A 25731-nucleotide genomic window follows, 5' to 3' on the forward strand; every position below is an offset into this window, starting at 1 on the left:
TTACCACCTGCCATGTTGCCCTATTTAATGGAACTCAGAGAACCTGAAATTATCATTTTAAGGCCTGTGTCCACATATCCATTGCCTTACTTTCCCCTTCCTAGAATGTTTTAAACTTCCTCGAGACAGGAACTATAGCCTAATCACCCCCATATCCTCAAGCCTAGAATGGACTCTGACAAATGGACCATTCTAAAAACAGCTCACTAACTTCCTCTCCAGCTCGGCATTTCCCTCAGGTGTGGCCGCTGCCTTCTCACTGTGAGATGACACATTCATGACAACTAAGAACCAAGCTATACAATTAAGGAAGCCTATTGTGGGTCCGGATTACCCCTGTAGCATTTACTTACTTACACTGCTCCCTCTTTTCAAACCCACTTTGCAATCTACTCGAAAGCCGGCTCTGACAACTTCAGCTTGGAATCTACCCTGCTCCCAACCTGTGTTCCATCAAAGTGCCCATTATCTCTACAGGTAAACACAACTAATAGTAGCAATGGCAACGTGGCACGTTTCAGTCTCATGGTGAGGAAACTTCCTGAAGTGGAATTTTCTGCTTCATTAGAGTAACCTAGAAGCAATGACTATTTACAGATAGCAGGAGATGAGTTCTCAGACTCTGCTCAGGGAGCATTTGTGACAGTCACAGGAAGGGAAGAAGTGCTTCCTACTGAATTATTAGAAAAGTACACTGAGTGAGGAGAGATGGAATTTATCTCATTTTCCCTTTTGCTCTGCTTGGGTGCCAATGCCCTTTACTTATGCTAGTCTAAAATCAATTCCACCGGATGATTTCAACCATCTGATATAAATATTAACACTCTGATTGATACTTGCTGAATATATACTTACCCTGTGATACCTCATTAGTAATTTCAGAAACTAATTTATATATTTAGTTTCAAAATCTATGTTTTCAGTGATAACATGCTAATTAATTAGACAAAATATATGTATAAATTTCAATTTTTATTTTATGTTTGCTTTTGGGGTTAAGGATTGAACCCAGGGCCTTGCACATGCAAACATGTGCTATTGAGCTACACCTCTAGTCCCTAGATTTAGTTTTTCCTCCTTTTTCATTCACTGATTTATTGAATTCCTACTATGTGGCAGAGAGTTTAAGAAGTGCTGGTGATACATCTAGTACAAGCTGATGAATTTCTTCATAAGTGGGGCTCAGGAATAGCAAACTGGTTGGAAGAAGCAGCTAGGGTTCTACAAGGCAAGTCCATTAATTTCCACATTTTTATTTAAATAGTAAATTAAATTAAATAGAAACATTTTTATAGAGATGTTTAATTTCATTTGATACAAAATTGAGAAAATTCTAGTAATTCCTTAATAGGACACCATTTTTAAAATTTGGGGGTGGGGCTGGGGTTGTAACTCAGTGGTAGAGCACTTGCCTAGAATGTGTGAGGCACTGGGTTTGATCCTCAGCAACACATAATAAATAAATAAAGATATTATGACCCTCTACAACTTAAAAAAAAGGTTTCAGAGTGGTTTCAGGTAGTGATGGCTATTATGGGACCTAAAAGAGAAAAGAGTCCAACAGTAATCAAGAGACAATGAGAAAAAAAGACATCATCAGAGTCCTCCTAAATTTTACTGTCTTTTAAACTGCACTTGACAGGTTATATTAATTTTTTGCATTCATAAAAGATGCCAACTATTCTTTTTGGAAAGAAAAATAGACCCAGCAGTAGATCTCACAGCAGTGATATGTGAAATGAGACCTAGAAAATTGTTACTAACAGTATATTCAGATACAAAGATGCAACTTCAGATCCAAAATAACAAACTGGCAGCGAAAGGTACATGCCCAGTTCACCTCAACAGTTTCTACTAAGTGATGCTGCATATTTGAGGTAAGCCCCATTTAAAAGCCACTTTTTAAAAAACATTTTCAAGAACTACTAAAGTAACTTACCTACTACTGGAGTCCGACAGGCAGCTGGAGATGATGCATCTGCATAGAACGAACTGGTCTGCTTTCTACTGCTGTCATCTAAAATGTTAAGTGGGTCATGGATGTCACTGTATGGAGGGAGTGAGCGGATGCTGCTGATGACAGAAACGTGTTGATTCACCATTGACCCAAGCCTATGAGACTCTGGGTAGTTTATATTGCTTCCGTAGTAGCCTAGAAGAGAAAGTGTTGAGAATGTGCCATTAGCTTATTACAAAGAACAGTCCAGGAAGGAAAAAGCCACAAGGCAATTGGGCAGAACCTTAAAGATATCAAACTATAAATATTACATCTGTTTACTATAAACTTGGATTTGTGCTTATATGGATATGGTTTACTATGCTAGGTTTGTGCTTTTTTTCAAAGAGGAATTGTCACATTATAACTTTGAGACATAGACTGCACCTTTGTTATAATTTACTTATCCAAATTAATAAGGTCTGACTACACAAAGCCAATTTTGGTGGCTGAAGGCATCCACAGGTCTTTATAGCGCCCTTCAAGATTTTATCGGCCTAACAATGGACACAGTTTTGGTCTCAGTCTTAAATCTGCTTTTAGTTCTTTTGAAGAACATTCTCCATTAAAAATACATTCAAAGGAAAGAATATTCTTTTCCCTTCCTGTTAAGGCTGGTTTCATGTATGTAGTTTGACATAAGGTCTTTTTTCATAATGTGTGGCATTTTTAAATAATGTGTACAACTTCAATAAAGCCACAAAAAATAGGGAATAATCTTCTTTGTGAACATATCAGCCCTAGATGTCTAAGACTCCATGGTCTTTAGAAGTCTTACATGAGATGACATACTACTCAGCAGAAACCCAATGGCTGATGTTGACTTACTGTCTACTCAAAAGCCAGGAAAATTCTTTAAAAAATTCATACCATTAGGTGAATTAGAAGGCAATGTTGCTCCTTGGCAGCTGGCAGCCCCTGTGTTGTTCAGGAAATTGAAGCTTCCTGTATTAAAAAACTGCATACTATGTGAATCTTGGGCATGTGAGGATGGTCCATAGCTGGAAGGTGGCCGAGAATTATATGGAGACCCAGCACAGCTGCCACTGAAAAAGTCTCTAGAAAGCTGCTGTTCAGTCCAGGCCATGCATCGACCATGCTCAGCACGATGAGGATAGAGTCCTGGTGTGGGGTGGGGCTGTGCCCTAAACACAGTCTGATAGTTAGAGTTGGCCCCATAAAAGTCATGGTTGTTTTGAGAGAGAGTAGGATAAATGGTCTCTGGGTATGTTGAGCAATGTGATGCAACTGAGAGTACCGGGCCCACACTTGGGGGTCTCCCTGCCATTGGCCCTTGGTTAATGACACTTCCTCGACTGGCCATGGCTGGAGAAATAGGTGGTGTCATCAAATGTCCAGTACCCTGTGAAAGCTCCATTTGACCTGGAAAGGAATTAGCAGAGCATTCATTTAGTGGCATATTAAAGTATATGGGCTTGGATCTCTAAGAAATATTTGTAAATGTACTAGTATGCCTTTTTCCCCCAACTTGGTTTATTCCTACTCCCCAAAATTAACTAGAATGGAGAGCATGAAAATGCAAATTAAAAATATACGCACATCTTCACAATGCAGATATACGTTACAGCCAGAGTGAGTCTCCCAGAGAGAGTCTGGGATAGCTTTGTACTCCTATAGATATGAAGATATTTAGTACTCACACTTGCAAAGGGCAAGGGAGTCAGATGCTCAAATCTCTCCATAATTAAAAGCAAGCTGAATGTGAAATGGTTTGATCTTTGGGGTGAAAGAAAAATGCACTAATGTCAAAATGGCATGGCTTCAAAGCCATCAATTCAAAACATCTTGTGAATACAACTGATGAGCAATGTGTTTTATGAATGGCAACAACTCCCTGTGTCTTTGATTTTCCATGGGCAGGAATTAGACCACTGAAGGATAAGGCCCTTCCAGGTTCAAAATTCTGTATATCTAATGAATTAATGTATATAAAAGGGTTTCAAAAAAGACACAAGGCAATAAACAAATTTAAAATATTCCAAGTAGTTAGTTCAAGCCATTGAACATTCTTTGACACAAAGTGGACCCTAGACCAAAGGACAAAATTATTGTAGTAATTATCCTAGAATGACCAAATCTACTTCTTAATGAAAGAGAAATCTCATCAAAACCCCCAAACAAATAAGTGTTCCCTTTTTGATCTTTAAAGCATCTTAAGGATTTTATGGTTACCTAATCTAGTTTTTCCTCCCACTAAATGAAGAGGACTATTCATATTTCTAATATAACTTACCAACCACCCAAATATGATACTCATGTTAATAATAGCATTAGTTAAAATGTGAATGGTAATTGCTTTAAATACAAAAACACTAAAAAATTACACAAAATTTTAACTAAAATATTTTAAATCCTATAAAATATTGCAAACCAATTAAGGAAACCCTTTTTATTCTTGGAATCCCTAGAGGTTAGGCGTTTTAAGGAAAGTAAAGGAATAAGCTCCTCTGAGACGTGTGGAAGTCTAGGTGATTCTCGTTGTTGTTCCACAGGTACCTGTGAGTGGCATATTATCTGTGTTTCCAGCAGGGAAGGGGTGAAGAGCAGGGGGTAGGGCTCCAGGGTGACTGGATGGCAGAGGAAGGCAGGCTGTGTCCACATGGCTTTCATTCTTCACAGTGTCACTGGAAACAGAGCTTCCTTTATTCCGATTGGCCAGAAAGCATGAGCTTGGCGAGGCAGTGAAGGCAGCTTTACTTGCATCTGGAAAGAGTTTTTTAAAGTGAGGAAGCTTCATTCATTCCCATATTCCTAGTTGACAAGCCAGCAAATAAAAGACACTGAGAATGTTTCATAGGTAAAGTAATTAATCTGGAAATTCATAAGCCAAGTTTTCTGTGGGAAATAAGTGGGGTAGACCTTTGTTCTTGGCAGTGTGGTGCTGGGTTTTATTAGCTGGTTATTTGTGGGTGTACATGTGTTCTGAGAGACACCAAACAGTCCACTCCGAAGTCTTCAAAATGAAAGTTTTCACATCTCAAATAGATGTGTTTCCTTCTTTCTCTAAGTTCCTGAAGAGCTTACTTATATGTGAAATATACCACATGGGTTATTCTGAAATATAATAGTTTTTTTTAACTACAGTCACTTCTCCAGCTTCATTTAATTTTTCAGACGTTAAGAATGTCAATTTTGTTAACTTCAAAGTTTCCAATGAAAAAACTTTGACTAATCTATGTATAAATGGAAGAGAAACAGCATTCTGTTCATGTTAGTATCTGATGTTAGTAGTGGCATGTTTGGAAAAAAACTCTGAGACTATTATGAACCCACTTAACTTGTACACATGCGAATTTTTCAACTTAAGTTTAAACAGAGAAACATAAAAATCATACTACTTATTTATAGTACCTGAATTCTTCATATACTTGTCCAATAAATTCTGTAACTCCTGCTCTTTGTCATTATTAAACTGGGTCTCCATGGCCAGGAGAATGTATTCATCGAGAAGCATTCGGATCAAATGGAATGAACCTTGTTTATGAATGGGAAGAGGGGAGAGCACATGGTGAGGTGGAAAGAAGAAAGAGGGACCGAGGAGAGAGAGGGAAAGAGAAAGAAAAGTGAAGTTATCTTTGTGACCATCTCACCACACTTTAAAAGGAGCAACTGAAATAAACAAATACTTGTTGGACTTTAAATGACCTGCAAAGACCAACATGCTTAACTTGGGTCTCTAATCTTTCTGTGTACCGCCTGCCTAGCTCACTGTGTATACTGTCCTGCCAGCTCTTTGGCCACTAATTACATCAAAGGAAAATACGGATGAAAGTGAGACATGCTTTATGCTTTAAGAGGGCACACACTGGAGTGTGATAAGGTTTAACCTGAGGAGAATGAGCTCTACTCTGCTCTATTTCTGTTTACTTTGTACTGAATAATCAGACAATGGCCAGAATGGTCTGAGAAAAGTATCAAGAAAAGATGTCTTTCTAGCTTGAAACAAATATTATTTGGTTTGAAAAAAAAGTAATTTTCACATGAAAGATGTACTGGAAAATTTTAAATGTCTTTTTAGCTATTCGACGGATTTCCCAACAAGTCTTTTTATCATAATAAGATCAGGTTTCAATCTTATATATTTTAAGAAATCTAAAATATAAGCAAGTTTATTTTAAATAATAGACACAGTGTATTTTGTTCATCCTTCAGCACAAGTTTGCTGGTTTTATTTAATTTCATTGGACGTTAAATTTTAAAACTTAGTTAATTGCAATCTATTTGATAATGTGAAGATTTCTTGAAATCGGCAACTACTAAACACAGAGTTACTGTCCATAACTTTAGCATTGTAACTATACAATGGGAATCTCAGAAGTTTTAGAAAAAAGAGAGTAGCCAATTTTTGAAAAAGCTAATTTGATCTGATTTATAAGTCATAGAGATCAGGAAAGGGAGTTCATAAATTTAATAGAGTGTTGCTCTTCCACTCCTGGAATACAACTACACAGATACCAGGAAAACAGATGTAAAAAAAAAAAAAATGGCCATATTAAAATGAGCACTATCTTGAAAATAATGTTAGTTATTGTTTGTTGGTTTAACAAAGACAATTTATCCAAGTACCAGTGTGATTTAATGATAATGGCTGCTGTTCATTAAGTATCTACTGAGTTTAGCAACTTGTTTTTGTATACATCATTTTACTAAAGCATCTACATAGTTCTTAGGAAACGAGTATTCTGCATCTTCTTCAGTGAGCAGCCTGGCTTAGGTAAAGCCACAGCTGGAGAGAAAGTGTAGGATTTAACCCAACATGAAGTCTGACTCTACAACCAAGCTCATAACTACCATTTTATTTTTTTTATAATAGTTAATAAACTTTCTTTTATTTAATAAAATTTCCAAGTGTTATTAATATTAATGCATTTGCATTACTAGTTTTCCATTTACAGTTTTATTTTAGTGACATTTAAATTTTTCAAACAATAGATTTTATTAGCTTTATATCATTTTAAGTTCAAAAGAGATATATTGTTATAAATACTATTTTTTACTAGCTGATATTCAGACACTCTTTGAGAAGTGATATGGTAATAGACTTAAAAATAGACACCAGATGTGACTGGGAATGAATGGTATAACTCATGTAAGGCTTTTATAAGGCACATAGGATACCAAAACTGGACGCATTGTTCAAGGTGAGGTTATGCATGACTCGAGCACCAAGAAAGCTCCACTTCAGCAAAAAGTCCTGGGCCCTCTTCTTTAATGATCTTCCATTTTGTTTGCTGGTCTAAAAGAAAAGAAACAAAATGAAACTACAAAATCTGTCATTTAATCATTCCATGTATCCTATGTTAGATCAAGGTAGATACACTGTCTAAATGGACAGATGGCACGACATGTTCTTTGTTTCATCAAATAACATGACCTGTCCAGGGATTTTAATTTTGGCCTGTCTTTGCTTCCATTTTAAGGGTTAAAAAGTATACTCTAAATAACATTGTTTCTCAATAGAATTAGACAACAAAATGAGATACTTTACAAAATGTTTTTATCTTTTAATTTTCTGATAGAGGGTTTAAAAGAACATAATATAAAGTGTGAAAGGGGGTTATATATTTCCGTGAATGATTAACAGACTTCTCAGGTCTTGAATGAAAATCTGTTTTCCTTCCAGAATGAAAAAACGTCCCCAGACTATAACTGGTTTTCTTGATATGAATAGCTCACCCCAACTAGTGAAGGATATATTTGTTCTTATTGCCTTGCTTCATGATGGATGGCTTGAAGGTTAACAGAAAAAAAAAATGAAGAAGACAAATAGAAAACAAAAAATACTGAGCTTTTAAAATTTAGTATTACAAAAAGGTAATATTGAAAAGAATATTTTCTTTCAGCATTTATGAAAACTTGCTTTTTAAAAAAAAGGACTATATCTTTCCAGTTTCTGAGTTTATCTTTCACTAATGAAGTTACTCAGGTGTAACTTTCTTGACTGACAGGGAAGGAATATTGATCTTGGTTGAGAAAGGAGAAACAGTATTAAACCCAGGCCCAGGGCTTTCAAATCTGGCATCTTCCTAATTTAGATATTTGGGCTGCCTTATTTGTAGAGCTTCAGAATTTCCCTCAAAACATTTTTTATACAGTCTTCCACCTTTAAAAAAAAGTCAGGAGATTATATCCAATTTAGCATTTATTCTTAACAAAAAAAATTATTTTCTCAAATCTGTTATTAAAAGGTATCTTAACAGTGCTGAAGTTGTAGCTCAGTGGTAGAGCACTTGCCTAGCATGTGTAAAATAAATAAAATAAAGGGACAGAGACAACTAAAAAATTTTTTTTAAAAAAATAAAGTACCTTAATAACTCTCTGTTCTACTACTGTATCCAACCATTCAATAAAAGCCTCCACAGTGGCATTCTTCTTAAGGAGATCCTTCAGTTCTTGGAACACAATGACAGAGTCTTCTGCCATGTCAAAAAAGAAAAGAGAAGAAAGAAGAACATTGCATCTACTTTGAACCCAAGAGAAAACCTAGAATTTATAAATCATTAATAATTTTATGCCACAAAAAGGAAAGACAGATTAAGTGAAATGCATGAAGAGAACTTATTCAATAGCCTAAGAACAGTAACAAAAAATGCCTACACTTTAATTTTAATAAGTATGTCTACCTTAATATCATTCAAATATAGGTTTATGTGTTATATATGTATATATGTATAGATATATTCAGATACTAGAGAATAAGAAAATTAATATCGTTAAATATTCATTTTTAACTTGGTGTTTTTATTATATGGAACAGATTAGTTGAAAGCTAGTGAAATAACCAAGTCAATATAATTAATTTCCTTCTTTCTGAAGATCCTTGATTCTTTAGAAGTTAAAAACTTGTCTATAAAGAGAGCTTCTCAGATTTCACTTTGGAGCCAAGAGCCATTTGGCAAATATGATGTTTTTGGTTGTCATAACTAGGGGATGCTGCCACTGGTGTCTAGTGGAGAGAGGCCAGGAATGCTCCTAAAACATCCTACAATGTACAACACATTTCTCAACAATGCCAATAGGGCCAAAGTTCAGAAACCTTGTTCTTTATAAAGAAAATGGACTTACGTTCACTATAGATATCAGATTCAGTGTCTGCGCTACCAGAAATGGTAAGAAGGGCCTGAGATCCAATACTATTCAAGTCAACCTTTTCAATATCAGATATCATAGAATTCACAACATGCTGGTCAAAGAGAGCTGGTCTTGCAATCTGCACAGAAAAAGTAAAAAGATACTACACTATATCATTTATCATCTATCTAAAGTTTTATCTTCAACAAAAATAATTCCTTGAGGGAAAAGAATCATGCATAAATTATTTTTTCATCTTAAAATTCAAAGCAATAGCTGTGACTTATGATCATCTCTGTTAAAGATTTGAAAATTTATTTTTAAATTTAAAATTTATTTATTTATTTATTTAATTTGCCCATTTGTCACACACTAAGGATATTAAAATGTTACATTTCTTTTCTGAAACTATCTCCAGCTAGTCTTTTAAAATTTAGGGGACTAAAAACCTTTAGAAAGTAAGTAATCATTTGGGGCAGTAAAACTTATTTAATAATACATGGTATTCCTAATTTAAGAATTATGTCTGTTCTTCTCTTATCTAAAAGAACCATAATTAGTAGCAGTTTAAAGTGTGTTGCGTGTGTGAGTTTCACAATATCAGATTTCTCATTCCTTACAACCTTAACTTGTATCCATTGGATTCACACGATAAGTATTTCATGTTTTGTTTGCATGTGTTTTTTTTTTTTAACTTTTGATTTTAAAATAATTTTAAGTCACAGAAAAGTTGCAAAGATAGTGCAGACTTTTCACATACCCTCCATTCAGCTTTTTTCTGTGGCATAAGCATGGTACATTACCAATATCAATATTTCATTGGCACAATAGTGTTAACTCAACTATGGCAGGAATTCAAATTTCAACATTTTCCCATTAACATCCTTTTTAGCTCTGATATTGACTCTAGAATTACATACTGCATTTTGCATGCTATCTGTTTAGTTTCCTTTAGTCTATGAAAGTTCCTCTATCTTCTCTGATCAAAAGATTCATTTTTTATTTGGTTACTCAACACTAAACTTACCCACCTACCTGAGCAAGATGTAAAAAAGATGTTTGTCGCTTCAGAGAAGATACAAATCTTCGCACAATGGGTATTTTCTTGTCAGTTAGGGCTTCTGGCAAGTTTTCCAAGGATGAAACAACCCACTGTTCCCAATTTTTAGCAAAATTTCTTATATCTGCTAGTAAGCTAAAAAGAAAACTATGTGTTAAAGCTACATTGTTTTTAAAAAAAGAAAAAAAGCATTAAGGGTGTTTTATATTAGTTTTATATAAAAGCATGAATTTGAAGTGAGACAGCCTCAGCCTGGGTTTGCCATTTATCATCTTGATCAAAATATTCAATTTTTTCAAGTTCCTCGTTTGTTAAATAGGAATAAGAACAGCATCTGGTCACAGGATTATTGTGAGGATTATATGAAATAATTCATGGAAAATGCCCAGGTTAAACTCTGGAATTCAGGGAATACCTAATAATTAATGCTTTTGGGGGGGATAAAGGGGGATACCAGGGATTGAACTTGGGGCACTTGACCACTGAGCCATACCCCCAGCTCTATTTTGCATTTTATTTAGAGTCAGGGTCTCACTGAGTTGCTTAGCATCTCACGATTGCTGAGACTGGCTTTGAACTCTCCATCCTCCTGCCTCAGCCTCCTCAGCTGCTGGGATTACAGGCGTGCGCCACCACACTCGGCTAATGCTTTACTATTAACATTAGCTCACAGTTTAATCATTTTCTATAAAATATATTCCTGGGAAAATGTAAGTATAAGCTTGATGTTTTATATATCTTAGCTTATTGAGAGACATCACATTAGGATCATAACAACATTTTGTGCATTTAATATTGATTTTAATATTTAATACACATTACTAAAATTAATAATTTTAGTAATAGCAGGATATCTGTTATTACTAAATATCTGTTATTACTAATATTAGTAACATACTTCTATAATCCAAATATAATTTTGATAATGAATTACCAAAAGCATACTAATTTTAGGCCCAATCTAGAAAACTATTAATATTGACTATAGAGATATTATAAGATATTAAAAATCAGTCTAAAAACTTCATATCTTATCTCAACAAATATAAATATATTTGGGATGGTACATGTTTTGAGGATCAGTTACATGATACAGAAAAAGAGTAGGTAGGGTTTGGAGTCAAAATCGAGGTTTTGCTTTTTACTCTGGGAAGATAAATTAACTTCTTTCTGCTCCCAGGTTCCTCATTTGAGAATTTTGGGAACATACAGTACTTCAGAGTCAGATGACACATTGTGTGTAAAGAAAAAACTCCAATTATTCAAAGATAATAAATTGGTTAAAGTACAGTGTTCTCTGATGGTGGAAATTTATGATACCACTCGAAAAGATAATGTTGATCTCCATCTATTGAAATGGAAATGTTGTTAAATTGTACCACTGTAGTATGAGTACTATGGTTCTATTTGTAAAAAGGTGTATATTTCTAGATATACCTTGAAGAATGTCTGTGAGACAATAATCTCAGACATTAAGAATATGGTAAGTTTGAAGCTTTAATATGCATTTATGTATGTTTTTCTTCTCAACAATGAACAGCTCAGATTTGTTATAAGAATTAAATGATTTATGTAGTCTCAAAGCCTATGTTGTATTTACTACCAGTCAGCTATTATTACTATTTGAAACAGTCTTGTGATCAGATGCCTGCCACTAAGTTAGCACAGATATCCTGCTATGACCCAGAAATGCTAGATATATCTGACAGAGAGCACAGATTAGAGTTCAATCCACAATACCAACAAATAAATAAATACATACATAAAGCAGAGTACAGTTTAGATGTTTAAAGACTATAATAGATAATTAAATGACTAGGAACCAGATCAATATAATTTATTACATAAACAAATCAAACAATCCAGAGAAAAAGATAAATCAAAATTTGAAGGCCAGATATGTCCATCCCTAAATAAATTTGTCTTCTCCCAATATTAAAATAATTTTCCTTATTTCATTAGATTTGTTTTCAAGGGAAAAAAAGGCTGTTTTTTTTTTTTTCTAGTTCCTCTTGTTCACACATTGGAAAAGCTTTGTGAAAAATCTTCAGGTATCATTTCAATAAACTATTTGAGATCTTATTTCTTTGTTAAAAGAAGGTAATGATTTTATTATGTCGGCCTCCTGATTTTCACAATTAAGATCAAAGTTCATAATGAAAACAGAATAACTTTCCTTATAGTTTTTATTATTGTGGTTATTTTCCATCAATTATCTGCAATTATCTTCCTCCAGTTAATTTCCATTGAAGGACTTTCTCTGTACCTTGAAGGTCAGTCCCATTTAAGTACCACATTTTGGTGACTCTTAAAGAAATTTCAGGGATTCCACTCATTTTGTTCAATGAGGTTCAAACATAAGGATTGAGGTACATCTCCTCCAGCCAATTCAAAAAAACAGAAGTAGAAAAACAGATTCTCCTTGATAAATAAATTAATTACTGCTTAATGTTTTCCTTTAATGTATAAAGTGAAATTATTATTTTTTATTTACTGAACGTACCTTTCAGGCATTTCTTGCATTGTTGCAGGAATGAGAACATCTGTAAGAACCTTAATAACAAGCAGAAATGAATTAGCATAAATCTTTCCTTAGTATTTCTATGGCTAAAGATACATTACTCGTTAATTGCTTTTCTTATTAGCTTCCTACATAGTAACACGGTTACTCCTTTCAATCCAATTTTATTTTGGTTATAAACAGAAATTTTATAACCAATTTTATTTTGGTTATAAACAGAAATTAATTTATCTCTAAAATGAATGTGTGAGTTATATGTGGATGCATATGTTAATTACCAATAGATTGGCCTTGGTAAGCACATACTGTTTATGGAATAGAAGCTGACCACTCTAGAAGTGGGATGAAGATCTGGCAGAAGCCCAGTTTGCACTGTTCTATTTACTGTGCTCACTGTGCATCCATGGGTCCAACATGCGGAGGAGAAACTAAGTTTATTTAATGATATTAAACTCAGGATTTTTGTGTAGGAATAAAAAAAACACAAATGAACATGGTATGTTTTAAAAGTATGTCTTAGTTAAAAGCTGAACTACAGTCCAAACAGTTTTGCTTTGATGGTGGCAAATGTGTGTGCATGTGCATGAGCCCAGGACTTTTTTGATACTCTTTCAGAGCTACTGCCTCTGTTTCACCTCTGATTGCCTGCTTTGAGTGTTAAGCATTAAAGATGATAAGTTGGTGCAAATTGAATCTTCTCTCTCTGAATAATGGTATTCTTATTCAATCCAGAAAAGCAGACACTCCTTGCTCACTTTTTCCCATCTTCAACTAACGGCAAAGAAAATCCTGCACTTATTTCTCCATTGTCTTCTCCTGTGATGAGTGATAACTAAAATGAAAATGAAAATATGAGCTCCCACATTCTGGCTTAGGCCAATCCACCTTTATTGGATCTGCAAATGTGTACCTGGACAGAGTCTGCCTAGCTTCTGCTTTAATTTCTGTAAAGCTGAGAACCTGGAAATGGCAACTAGCTTGCTAATAAGCTTGCTTTTTCATGCTAACTCAGATCTGGGGACTCTTATTTGGGTTAAGAACAGAATAGGACATAAATGCATTAAAGTTAGAATTTTTCAGAATAGTTATTAGTTATTAGTCCTAAAATTCTGCTTTTCCTGAAAACACTATTGTGAAATAGTCACTATATTATTTTAATCTGAAAATACATTAGAGAGTTAATAAAAATTAACTAAGTTTTCATATTTTGGCAAATATGTCACATTTAGAATCATTCTTGGTTATAAACAGAAATTAAATTTGTTTTGCTTGATATAAATTTCTATTAAAATACATAAACCATTAAACATGCATGATTAAATTGCTTATAGATATTGTATGCATTACAAGAATTTATATTAAAATGTTATTTTAAAGAAATAAATGGTTCACATTAAAAACACTCTAAAGAGTTTACCTTATAAAGAATTGAGTCACAAACACAGAATATGTCAATGATAACAGGATTTTCAAGCAGGGGAAGAAGGTGATCAGGCATTCCTTGCCAAAAGTGTAATAAGAAGTGCTGGATCTAGTTGTAGAGCAAAATGCATATGTTAAAATTTTCCTTTCGTATGACCTCATTAAGAACAGGGCCTGAAAACATGTTTAATATAGTCAAGAAAGCATTCGTTTGTCATCCTTACCTCCTCAAAGTTTCCATTAATTGCATTGTCCAGGATACACTGGCAGTGAGTTTTGTACATCATTATGAGAGTATCAACCTATTTCAAGAAAGAAAAAAACTTAACAAAAGCTTCTGTAATAAATAGTGCCTTTATTTGTTCATTTATTCTAGACACATTTTATAAGCTTGGCTTTATGTTGTGCACTTGGCTTTATGTTCAATGCTGAGGATCAAAAATGAAGGCAAAAATCTTTATTTCAAGGGACTCTCTGCCTTGTGAGGGGAGAAAGGCAAGAAAATTAGTGACTATAGTACCAGATAAGAACAATGGGGAAAAAAGTAGTTATCCAGGAAACTGTGGTCCAAATCAACATCCTAATATTCTGCCTAATAAGAAAATGACTTTTTATTAGGAAAATAAACATTAAATAGTAAAATACATGAGCTGGGTGCTGTGGTACATGCTTGTAATCCCAGTGGCTTGGGAGGCTGAGGCAGGAGGATCTCGTGTTCAAAGCCAGCCTCAGCAACAGCAAAGTGCTATGCAACCAGTGAGACCCTGTTTCTAAATAAAATTAAAAAATAGGGCTGGGAAGTGACTCAGTGGTCAAGTGCCCCTGAATTCAATCCCTGGTAACACCCCCAAAAAGTAAAATACATGAACTCTTCACACAGTTTTATTGAATGGATGCTTGAAGCAGTGTGGCACAGTGGTTTCAAGTTTTGATTCTGGAGACAGCTCAACTTGAGTGCCAAGCTCCCCTATATGACTGACCTGATGTGATTACACAATTTGCTCTATTTCTTTTTTTTTTTTTAAGTTGTTGATAGACCTTTATTTTATTTATGTATTTATATGTGGTGCTGAGAATTCTAACCCAGTGCCTCACACATGCTAGGCAAGTGTGCTACTGCTGAGTCCCAGCCCCAGCCCCAATTTGCTCTATTTATGAGCCCCAAGCTTTTTATCTTTAAGTAGTAACACTATATTACTCATATGGTGTTAAGAAAGCCAAATAAAGTATGAGGAGCAATACAGAGAACTGTGCCTGGCAAATAATGAGAGCTTACTAAATATTATCTAGAATTAGCAATAACATTAAATGATGCATTTACCAGAAAAAAAAAGATGCTTCAGATATTGAGTGTCTATTATGAACAGTCTCTATTTCCAAATTACCATGGATATTTGGACTGCATAGTTTAAACAATTCTGAACAGTTTGGCTGGGGATGTAGCACAGTGTCACAGCAGCATTTGCCAGGCAAATGTGAGGCCCTAGGTTCACCCCCAGCATGGCCAAAAATAAAAAACTAGTAATAAATATAAAAATCTTTAAACATATTATAAAACTTATAGTGGATTAGAACAAGATAAATTCAAAAATGTTAAAAATGAGAGCTTTATTTCTCCATTACCTGAATTTGAATCCTAGCTCTAAACTGCTCCTTCCTATGTAATATTAGACAAGCTACTTAACATTTATGTGCTTTCATTTCCTCTTTTGTGAAGCTGATGTGACATATTGGTAAAAATATAATAGAGTTGTTATGAGGTATAAATGAATTAGCACATATAGTGTGGTCAGAGTGATCTGCAGTACATGTCAAAAAATTAATGGATCACAATAGTACCGAGGGTAGTGGTGTGTGATGGGGCTGTCCATCTCAACACTTTGCATTCTTTTCTCTATTCCTGCTACCAAGTGAGAGCACACATCTGTGTGGTCTAGTTCACAATGGTGTAGGTGGTGATGATGAGAGTAGTTAACTACAGGAAACCATTAGCAGGATATTTTATGATCAATGCACATGACACTTGCTATTTGGTAGGCAATGCTATTTTATTTTTATATGTAACACCAAGACACACTTTTTAAATAAGAAGACAAAATGAAATATGGAAGGGAAGTTATAACCACCATTAAAAATTTATCCTTTGAGCACTAAAACCTACTAACTAAAAATAAGCTCTTATCTTCATGAGAATTTCTAATTATTTGTGTCAAAATGAATAGCTTTGTACACAAGTCATCAAAAATTTTTAGTCTTACAACTAGTACTTCATCTCCCTGGGGTCAGCTTCTCACTGAGCAGTTTCCATTCATCTGCCTTAATGAAACAGGTATTTCAAGTGTTTAGCTTCAGCCACACAAGTTACCTGGGCAATTTGACTTCTGGCTAGAAGGTGAAAGGGCTCAGCTGTCCTCAAGGGACAAGAGGAATGTCAGTCCCTAGTGCTCATGACAGAGTCTACTAGGGAAGAACTTAAAAACCAGAAGTCATAAAGCACTTGGTACCTGAGTGGCAAGTGTTTTACCAGTCTTTCAAAGTAAGAAGTAAGGAATTCTTTGGAGGGTAGCAGAGAAAATAAAATCAATTATTGGAGTAAGTTCTTTGCTTCTCTATTTTTCTTTGTTACTTGCCCTCCCTCTTCCTCTTTCTCTCACCAAACAAACATGTTCACAGCAAACATGTACACAGCAAACATGTTCATGATATGTTTGCATGTAAGCAATACTTTCCACAAAAAAAAAAAAAAACAACTAACAATACTCCCTCAAAGAACTGAGGTTCCACAAGTTCCATGGTTTTCTCCACAAACTGCCACACATTAGTATTTGTTGTCCATTTCTGAACTATGAAGTCATAATATCACATACTGTGTGTGTATGTTTAAAAATGGTGATGACTTTGAGAATGTGACAGGAATAGAGAAGGAAGTGGACATACTTTAGGAAATTCACATGAATTTAGCATCTCAGAATCATCTTCAATACTTTGCCTACTCTCAACTGGCAGAGTATGTGTATCATCACTACTAACTCTACCAGGTACTCTGCATATCTACTTATTTATCGATAGCTTTGTTTTTTCTTTTAAATCTACATGATGTTTTTATTTACTGTTTCTACAAAAATCCCACTGTTAATGTGTTTGGACATTATTCATATCCCTCTATATTTATACCCCCCAAATATAAATTGACTAAATAAACTATGAAAGACATTTTCCTTAAAAGTTAATAAAAAGAATGATCTTTAAGGTTGGGGTTGTGGCTCAGCAGTAGAGCACTTGCCTAGCACGTGTGAGACCCTGGGTTCGATCCTCAGCACCACATAAAAATAAATAAATAAAATAAAGATATTGTGTCCAACTATAACTAAAAAAATAAATATTAAAAAAACTTTTAAAAAAAGAATGATCTTTAGCTGAAAGAAACATGTAGAAATTATGACACTCTGATTTAACAATGGTTCTAGCTCTTAAACAGCCAATAGGCCCTCAATAATTAATTCTAGAAGTACAGAAATAGAAAGGGATTTGTCTTAGACTTTACTGTACAAGCATTGAAAAGCCATATTGAGGAATAGTTATAAACTGAATCCAATGAAGATGTGTTTTCTTTAACTTTTAAAAGAATTACAAATGTAAGGGAACATAATATTTTAGAATTTAAAGAAGTCTTGGTATCATCTTGTACAGTCCTTGCATTTTCTAACTATCTCCCACTCAGTGCTAGGAGCAGATTCTGCCCTGCAGAAATGCATAATGATTATTGAAATAAAATGATGTTAATTGAAAATATAAATAATGAAAAAAATTGCATGTGATTGACATGATCTAGTATTTCTTCTTCAATATAGGGTTTTAAATAAAAAATTATCTTCAGCCTTTTAAGGTTTATTTTACCACTTCTGATTATCTACTATCATAGAAATGGTAAATAATTAATTGGAAAGTGTTTAATCAATGCTAGTAAACATTTGTCTCTCCTATAAATCAATCAATTCTGTTTGTTATGCAGATTTCTAACTGCTTCCTGCAAGTGTCATAAGATTCCTAGCAAATTTAGATGTGGAACCAACATATCAGAAAATCAATGCAGAAGTATTTTCAATTGATACCTTGTCCTTCGAAATGCATCCTTGGTACACAAGGTGTTGAGCGCTGGGGAATTCTGGAAGAAGTGTTCCTGTTTTTGAACTAAGTGAATATTTACGGGTGAAACCACCCTATAATTTAGAAAAAATAAAAAGAAAGAAATCACTATTAATTGTATGGATCCAAAATACAACTCTAATAAAACTAGAAGCACATAGATTTTATTCTTCATTACCCTGAAAACCATCATAAATGAGGAAATTTGGGTAAATAGTTTAGACTTTGCAACTGAATAAATTAAACACATCAGCCAACTTCTAAATCTTAACTTCATAGAATATTTTTCTTACTATTTTGAACTTTAGTTTTAAAAATTTGTTAATTTTCACAACTTTTAAGTTCACATTTGTTATTTGTATGTTTCAGAAGATTTGCCTTTGATATTAATGGAGCTACTAAAATTATTTTAACTACAAAAGGATCAGGAATGTCCAAATCCAACTTTTTCATTTACAGAGTAAGTAAATGGGATGATTAGAAGTAAATAAACTCAGTTTCAGAGGTAATTAAGTAATTACAGGTGAAATTTTGACTGGTACTTAAGTATTCCAATTTCTAAACTAGGAACCTAGACTTCCCCACATGAACATTTCCCCACCCTAAGTGCAGATTTTTGCTGTTCTTTCACATATTTTAGGGAACATGGACCTCTACCAGTTTTTAGAAATTCAGAAAAAAATACAAATAAATAATATAAAATGCTGCAGTGCTGATGTATCTAAAGAAACCTACATAAAATATTAATTCATATTCATGACAGAGCTGGAGCCTCATCATGGTGCTCAGGACATTCACTGATTGTTTCAGCTCCACAAACAAAACTTAAGCAAACTGTATCATAATCAAAAGTATGAGCAAAGAATAAAGTTGTGAATATTGTAAATGAAGTAAAGTATTCCTGAAAAGGATAAATTTTTGTACTTCCCAGTTTGTTCATTTTTATTTCTGGACATTTTATGTTCATCTCTTGTCATATTAAACATGTTTACTAGAGAAGGACTTATTACAGACATAGGATGGGTCCCCACCCTATCATATAATTCCCAGGCTTTGTAGGCTTTTGTAGACTTATCCTGGCCTACAGGATAGCAGAAAAAGTTGGGAGAAATTTTGAGTCCTTAAATACCAGATTTAGAAGCTCTGATTCCACATTGACTGATGTGATATAAGGTATTAAAGGAACCTTTTATTAAACATATAGTAGAAATCCATTTCTTTAAAATTAGGTTACAATTTTTAGGCTTAACTTCTATTATCAGGTAGAGTGAAGAGTTATTCTGATAAAATAACTTTTAATTAACAAAGAACTATGACATAAATAATAATTATAAACTGATATAATAATTTCAAGCAACTGTATTTAATCTGTCTTAATAATTAAAGATATTTTTCAAAGACTTTCCATGCTTTTGGTTTACCACATATAAGCACTATTTATCATTTCACTGTCAAAGAATGCATACTGTCATTCAATAGGAAAAAAAATAACAGAATGAAAGAAAATAAACAATCTAACTTTAAGAAAGGAAAAGTAGGACAAAATATAAATCTAACATTTAATTTATAAACATGACAAAAATGCACCTAAATTCTAATTTTATAAAAGTTTATACTTTTTCTTATACATTTTATCTTGGACAAAAAAAATCTTGTTTATTAATCCCAAGATGTAATTGTGATATAAGGGAAAAAAATGTAAACAAACTAAAAATCCAATAATATACAGTACTATGTTAATTTATTAGGAACAATAGTCTCATTTTTGCTAAAGAAATATATTTGCTAAAGAAAAATATAGTAATTAAAAATCTTTCCTTGAAAGAAAAAAGTAAGAATCCTGAAAGATTTAACAAGTTTTATCAAGAATTCAGCAAACAGGTAATATCAAACTTAAAATAAAATGGACAAATTCCAAAAGCTACCAAGACTGAATCATGAAGAAATGGAAATCTAAATACACCCATAATTAGTAAGGAGACTAATAGAAGGAAACCACCCAATATAACAAAATACGTGTATAAATAGCCCACTGTAAACATCACACTTAATGGTGAAAGACTGATAGCGTTTTCTTCTAAGATCAGGACAAGACAAGGATGTCTGTTACTCATAGTACATCATAATGGAAATACTAACCAGAGCAAGGAAAGAAAAGACATACAAATTGGAAAGGAAGAAATATAATTATCACTGTTCATAGATAATATGATCTTATATGTATACAATCCTCAAGATTTTACACACATGCACACACACACACACACACACATGCACACAAACTTGTTAGAACCAATAAAATTGGCAAAGTAGAAGGATTCAGAATTAGCATATGAAAATTAATTGCACTTATGTACAATAACAACAACTTGAAAAGAAAATCAAGGAAAGAATTACATTTACAATAGCATAAAAATAATAAAATACTTAGAAATTAACTAAGGGTAGAATTCTTGCACAATGAAAACTACAAAACAGTACTAGAAGAAATTAAAGAGTTAAATGGAAAGACATTCAATGTTCATAGATTGGAGAATTTAATATTGTTAAGATGTCAATATATCCAAAGTCATCTATAGGTTCAATGTAAAATCCCAGTGACATTTTTTCAGAAATCAATAAAACAAAAACAAAATCATCCTAAAATTCATATGGAATCTCAAGTGATTCCAAATCCTAAAGAACCAAATGGTCTTGAACAGGCAGAGGAAAGCCAGAGGATTCGCACTTCATGATTTCAAAGCTTACTACAATTTTTACTCCAAAAAGCTTGATTTAAAGTTAAAAATAAGATGGACCTTTCATATCTAAATCATCAGGAAAAAAAAAAAAAAAACTACAAAGCTACTATAATCAAAAAGTGTGGTACGGTCATAAAGATAGACCTTCAGAATAATGAAATAGAATAGATAGCCCCAAAACAAACTCCCACATATACTGTCAACTTATTTTCTATAAGGGTGCCATGGTCATTCCATGGGGAACTCTTTTCAATAAATTATCCCCCAAACTGGATATTTACATATAAAAAAGGAAGTGAGACTCTTATCTAACACTCTCTACAAAAATTAGCCCAAAAGGGATAAAAAATCTAAATGTAGGAGCTAAAACTATAAAACTCTTAGAAGGAAATATGATAAAACATTCATGACCTTGAATTTGAAAACAATTTCTAGGATATGCACAAAACACAGGCAATGAAAGAAAAAAATATACAAAACTGAACTTAATAAAAATGAAAAAATTTTGTTCATCAAAATACAACACAAACAGGGTGAGTATATAGTTCAGTTGTAGAGTGATTACCTAGCATGTTCAAGATGCTGGGTTCAATTCCCAAGACCACATAATAGATAGATAGATAGATAGATAAACAATACTATAAACAGAATGAAAAGGTGACCTCTGGAATGGGAGAACATCTGCAAATCGTGTGTGGATAAGAGGTTAATGTCCAGAATATAAAGACAACTCTTATAATTCAACAACAACAAAGCAAACCATTTCAATTCATAAATGGACAAAGAACTTGATGTGCATTCCTCCAAAGAAGATACATGAATGGCTAATAAACACATGAAGCTATGTTGTTGTTACTAATCATTAGGAAAATGCAAATCAAAGCCACAAGATACCACCTCACATTCATTATGACAGCTACCATAAACACATACACCCACACATACAGAAAACAAGGGTTGGCAAGAATGTGGAGAAATTGGAATCCTTGTGCACTGTTTGTGGGAATATAAAATGATACGGCTGCTGTGCAAACCAGTATAGAGGTTTCTCAAAAAATGGAAAATGGAATTGCTATGTTATCAAGTGGATAACATAAATGTGAGGTGGTATCTTGTGGCTTTGATTTGCATTTTCCTAATGATTAGTAACAATCAGTATAGTTTCATGGGTTTATTAGCCATTTACGTATCTTCTTTGGAGGAACGTACGTCAAGTTCTTTGTCCATTTACGAACTGAGATGTTTGTTTTGTTGTTGTTGAGCTGTAGCAGTTCTCTTTATATTCTGGACATTAACCTCTTATCCACACACGGTTTGCAGATGTTTTTTCCCATTCCAGAGTCACCTTTTCATTCTGTTTATACTATTGCTTATTTATTTATTATCTATGTATTTATTTAGGTGTGTACACAAAATAATTGAAAGCAGGGGCACAGAGAGATATTTGTACACACATGTTCATAGAGGCATTACTCAAAATAGTTCAAATATGGAAGGAATTCATGTTTTCATCAATAAAGAATAAATAAAATATGGCTTATACATAAGATGGGATATTAGCCTTAAAAGGGAAGGAAATTCTGATATATGTTATAATACGAAGAACACTATGTGAGATAAAATAAGCCAGTCAAAAAAAGATCAAAACAAATGTGTAATTCCTTTTGTATGAGGCACCTAAAATAGTAAAAATCAGGGATAGGAAGTGGAATGGTGGTTGTCAGGGACCAGGGAAAGGAGAGATGTATATAGCATTTCAGTTTAAAGAAAATCAATTATAGATGAAATTATTTAAACACTAAGAATGACTTTATACTTTCAGAAGAATTTATGAAAGAATTTATGATCTTGAAATATACCTAAATTTAAAAACTAGAAATAGCTCTATAAAATTAAAAAAAAAAAATCTTCATCAAAAGGCTATAAAGTGTTGCTATGTTGCCAATAGGGAAAGTTATTAATTACCCATAACCTATAGTGTATTAGTATCCAGATTATATGAAGAACTCCTAAGAATCAAACCATAAAAGAGAAAATTGTGATCTGAACAAGAGTTTTACACAATAACCAATAGAAATCCAAAAAGATTGTCAAACCCACTGGTCATTAGAAATAATTTTCAGATGAAAACCAGACATCCTTTAGCACCCATAGGATTGGTAAAACTTAAAAATGTCATTCAAGGGCTGGGGCTGTAGCTCAGTGGCAGAGCACTTGCCTTGCATACATGAGGTACTGGATTTGATCCTCAGCACCACATAAAAATAAATAAAATAAAGATATTGTTTCCATCTAGAAATAAAAAAAAATTTTTAAATGTCATTCAATACAATGTATAAAAATGAAGTGTGAAAAGAATGCTCACACACAGCTGGAGAGACAAATTAATACAACCACTTTGGAATACAACTGGACTTAACTAGCAAAGTTAAAAATGAGACTATAGTAGGATCTGGAATTTCACTCCTGACCATATGTACCTGGAAAATACTCCTATCAACACTGTTTTTTAAGTTAAAAAATCCCATCATACAGATATTCTTTTCCTAACTATTAAATAGTTCATTTTTAAAAAAAAAAATCCCATCAATAATGGAATGAACAATGCACTGTAATGTTTTTGTCATGGAATACTATACAGCAAAGCAAATAAAGGACTAGTACTTCATATATTTACATTGAAAAAATCACAAACCCTAATACTGAATGAGTAAAGAAAGATATAAAAAAGAATCTATTTTTATGTAGCTAAAACTGCTTTTTTATTGTTTAGGCATATATTCAAAAGTGATGAACTTTAGAGAAAACAAAGAAAAGAGCAATGCTAAATTCTGGACAGTCGTAACCTTTGTTAAGGAGGGAAGAGAAAATGATTGGGGGTAAGTGCACAGGATTTTCTTTTAAGCTGTAGGGCAGGTCTTGATTGTTCATCTTACAGTTTTTTTTTAAAACTCTTTGTACTTTGTGTGTGTGTGTGTGAGAGAAATGTGTGTGTGGGGGGGTGTTACAAATAATACATCCCCCTACAAAAATAAAATCATTATTACTCTAAGGAAACGTGTTGAGGAGCAAAATATGTGACATTTTAATATTTTAAAAATTCTCATGTTCATAATAATATTTTTGTGTAATCTAAGCTAGCAATCTGTGTGGAACATCAACAAAAGGCAAAAAAAAAAAAAAAAAAAAAAAAAAAAAGTCCAAGGAAAACCTTAAGAATTGAGTCTTGGGCTATGTTAACAATTGTGTACTAAGATGGTATGAGCCATATAAATCAAATAGTGATATACTGTACACAATGTGTAACACAAAAATAAAGGAAGGACCCGTCATCTGCAAAAAGTAAAATGTGCTCATTTTAATTTCACTAATATGTTTGCTATTATAATTATATTAAAAGAGGTGCTTCTAGGTTGCCACAGATGTTGGGGTTTGTTTTGGGTTTTTTCTTTCTCAACTGATGACTTTGGTACTCTTAAGTGAATTATTAAGAATCTCATTTCTAAGGGAAAACAAGAAGGGACCTATAGAAAAGAGACAAATATGATTAGAAGGTAAGAGGGTCTGATTTACGAGGAAAGATTAAAGGAGTCAAGCAGCTCAGCCTGGCTAAGTGATGACAAAGGAGAGCATGATAACAGTCTACAAATATTTGAGAAGCATATCCCAAGGAGAGAGGATCTGATATTGATCTTGGTACAAAGCTGTTCAACTGGCCAGGAATGGTTGATGTTAAGAAGGAAACTCAGGCTATCAGAGAAATTTCCTGTTGAAATGTCTGAAATCAAGGGGCTTATTCTCTAAGAAATAATGACAACTTCATAATCCTAACTGAGTAAAACAAAATATGGCCCATACCTGAAGAGTCTCAGAAAAAGCAAAAAGCTCTCTTTGATCAGGATGCAGTATTAGAATTAGGTTTGTTTTATGCCTAGGTATTAAAGGATTTGGAGACATTTTGCACAACATTTCTGAAACTTAAACCACTGCATTTAAAAACAAAAAATTTTAAGCCATCAAAATTCATACTGCCACAAAAATAACTACCCTTACCATCCTCTTCCGGTTTTAAAAAAAAATTTTGGTGGTGATTGTTTAGCTTATGTTATCATTTGGCTTTCATGTTAGGAACTATTTAAAACTTAATTTAAAAAAAAAATAGGTCTACAGAATATACTTATCATGTTGATTAAGACATGATATATTTCCAATTTTAATGAAGTCTTTTTATTTATTTATTTTCTGTAGTTATAAATGGACAGAATGCCTTTATTTGTTTATTTTTATGTGGTGCTGAGGATCGAACCCAGTGCCTCGCACATGCTAGGCAAGCACTCTGCCACTGAGCTACAGCCCCAACCCCTTTTTAGCCTTTCTTTTTTTCCTTTCCCTCCACCCAAGAAATACTTGATGTTCTGGATTTGGTTTCATTAATTCGTATTCAAACCTTTAAAATTTTTTTTTTTTTTTAATTTTTTATTGTTGGCTGTTCAAAACATTACATAGTTCTTGATATATCATATTTCACAATTTGATTCAAGTGGGTTATGAGCTCCCATTTTTACCCCATATACAGATTGCAGAACCACATCAGTTACACATCCATTGATTTACATATTGCCATACTAGTGTCTGTTGTGTTCTGCTGCCTTTCCTATCCTCTACTATCACCCCTCCCCTCCCCTCCCCTCCCCTCTTCTCTCTCTGCCCCCTCTACTGACATTCGTTTGTCCCCCTTGTATTATTTTTCCCC

The 25731-nt window shown here is 33.4% G+C and overlaps 1 protein-coding gene across 1 annotated transcript in view; it reads right to left on the reverse strand.

The window, feature by feature from the left end:
* Nucleotides 1–25731, reverse strand: part of Rfx6 (regulatory factor X6) — a 55097-nt gene that overhangs the window by 1031 nt on the left and 28335 nt on the right. The window contains exons 7-18 of the mRNA XM_027953043.2: nucleotides 18204–18311; nucleotides 14316–14393; nucleotides 14087–14200; nucleotides 12652–12701; nucleotides 10124–10283; nucleotides 9083–9227; nucleotides 8324–8433; nucleotides 7136–7253; nucleotides 5369–5491; nucleotides 4514–4720; nucleotides 2867–3379; nucleotides 1940–2152 (exon numbers count right to left, since the gene is read on the reverse strand). Of these exons, the coding sequence (XP_027808844.2) occupies nucleotides 1940–2152; nucleotides 2867–3379; nucleotides 4514–4720; nucleotides 5369–5491; nucleotides 7136–7253; nucleotides 8324–8433; nucleotides 9083–9227; nucleotides 10124–10283; nucleotides 12652–12701; nucleotides 14087–14200; nucleotides 14316–14393; nucleotides 18204–18311 (1939 nt within the window). The remainder of the gene's footprint in view (nucleotides 1–1939; nucleotides 2153–2866; nucleotides 3380–4513; nucleotides 4721–5368; nucleotides 5492–7135; nucleotides 7254–8323; nucleotides 8434–9082; nucleotides 9228–10123; nucleotides 10284–12651; nucleotides 12702–14086; nucleotides 14201–14315; nucleotides 14394–18203; nucleotides 18312–25731) is intronic.

Source organism: Marmota flaviventris, chromosome 6 (assembly GCF_047511675.1).
Source record: "Marmota flaviventris isolate mMarFla1 chromosome 6, mMarFla1.hap1, whole genome shotgun sequence".
Classification (NCBI taxonomy): domain Eukaryota; kingdom Metazoa; phylum Chordata; class Mammalia; order Rodentia; family Sciuridae; genus Marmota; species Marmota flaviventris.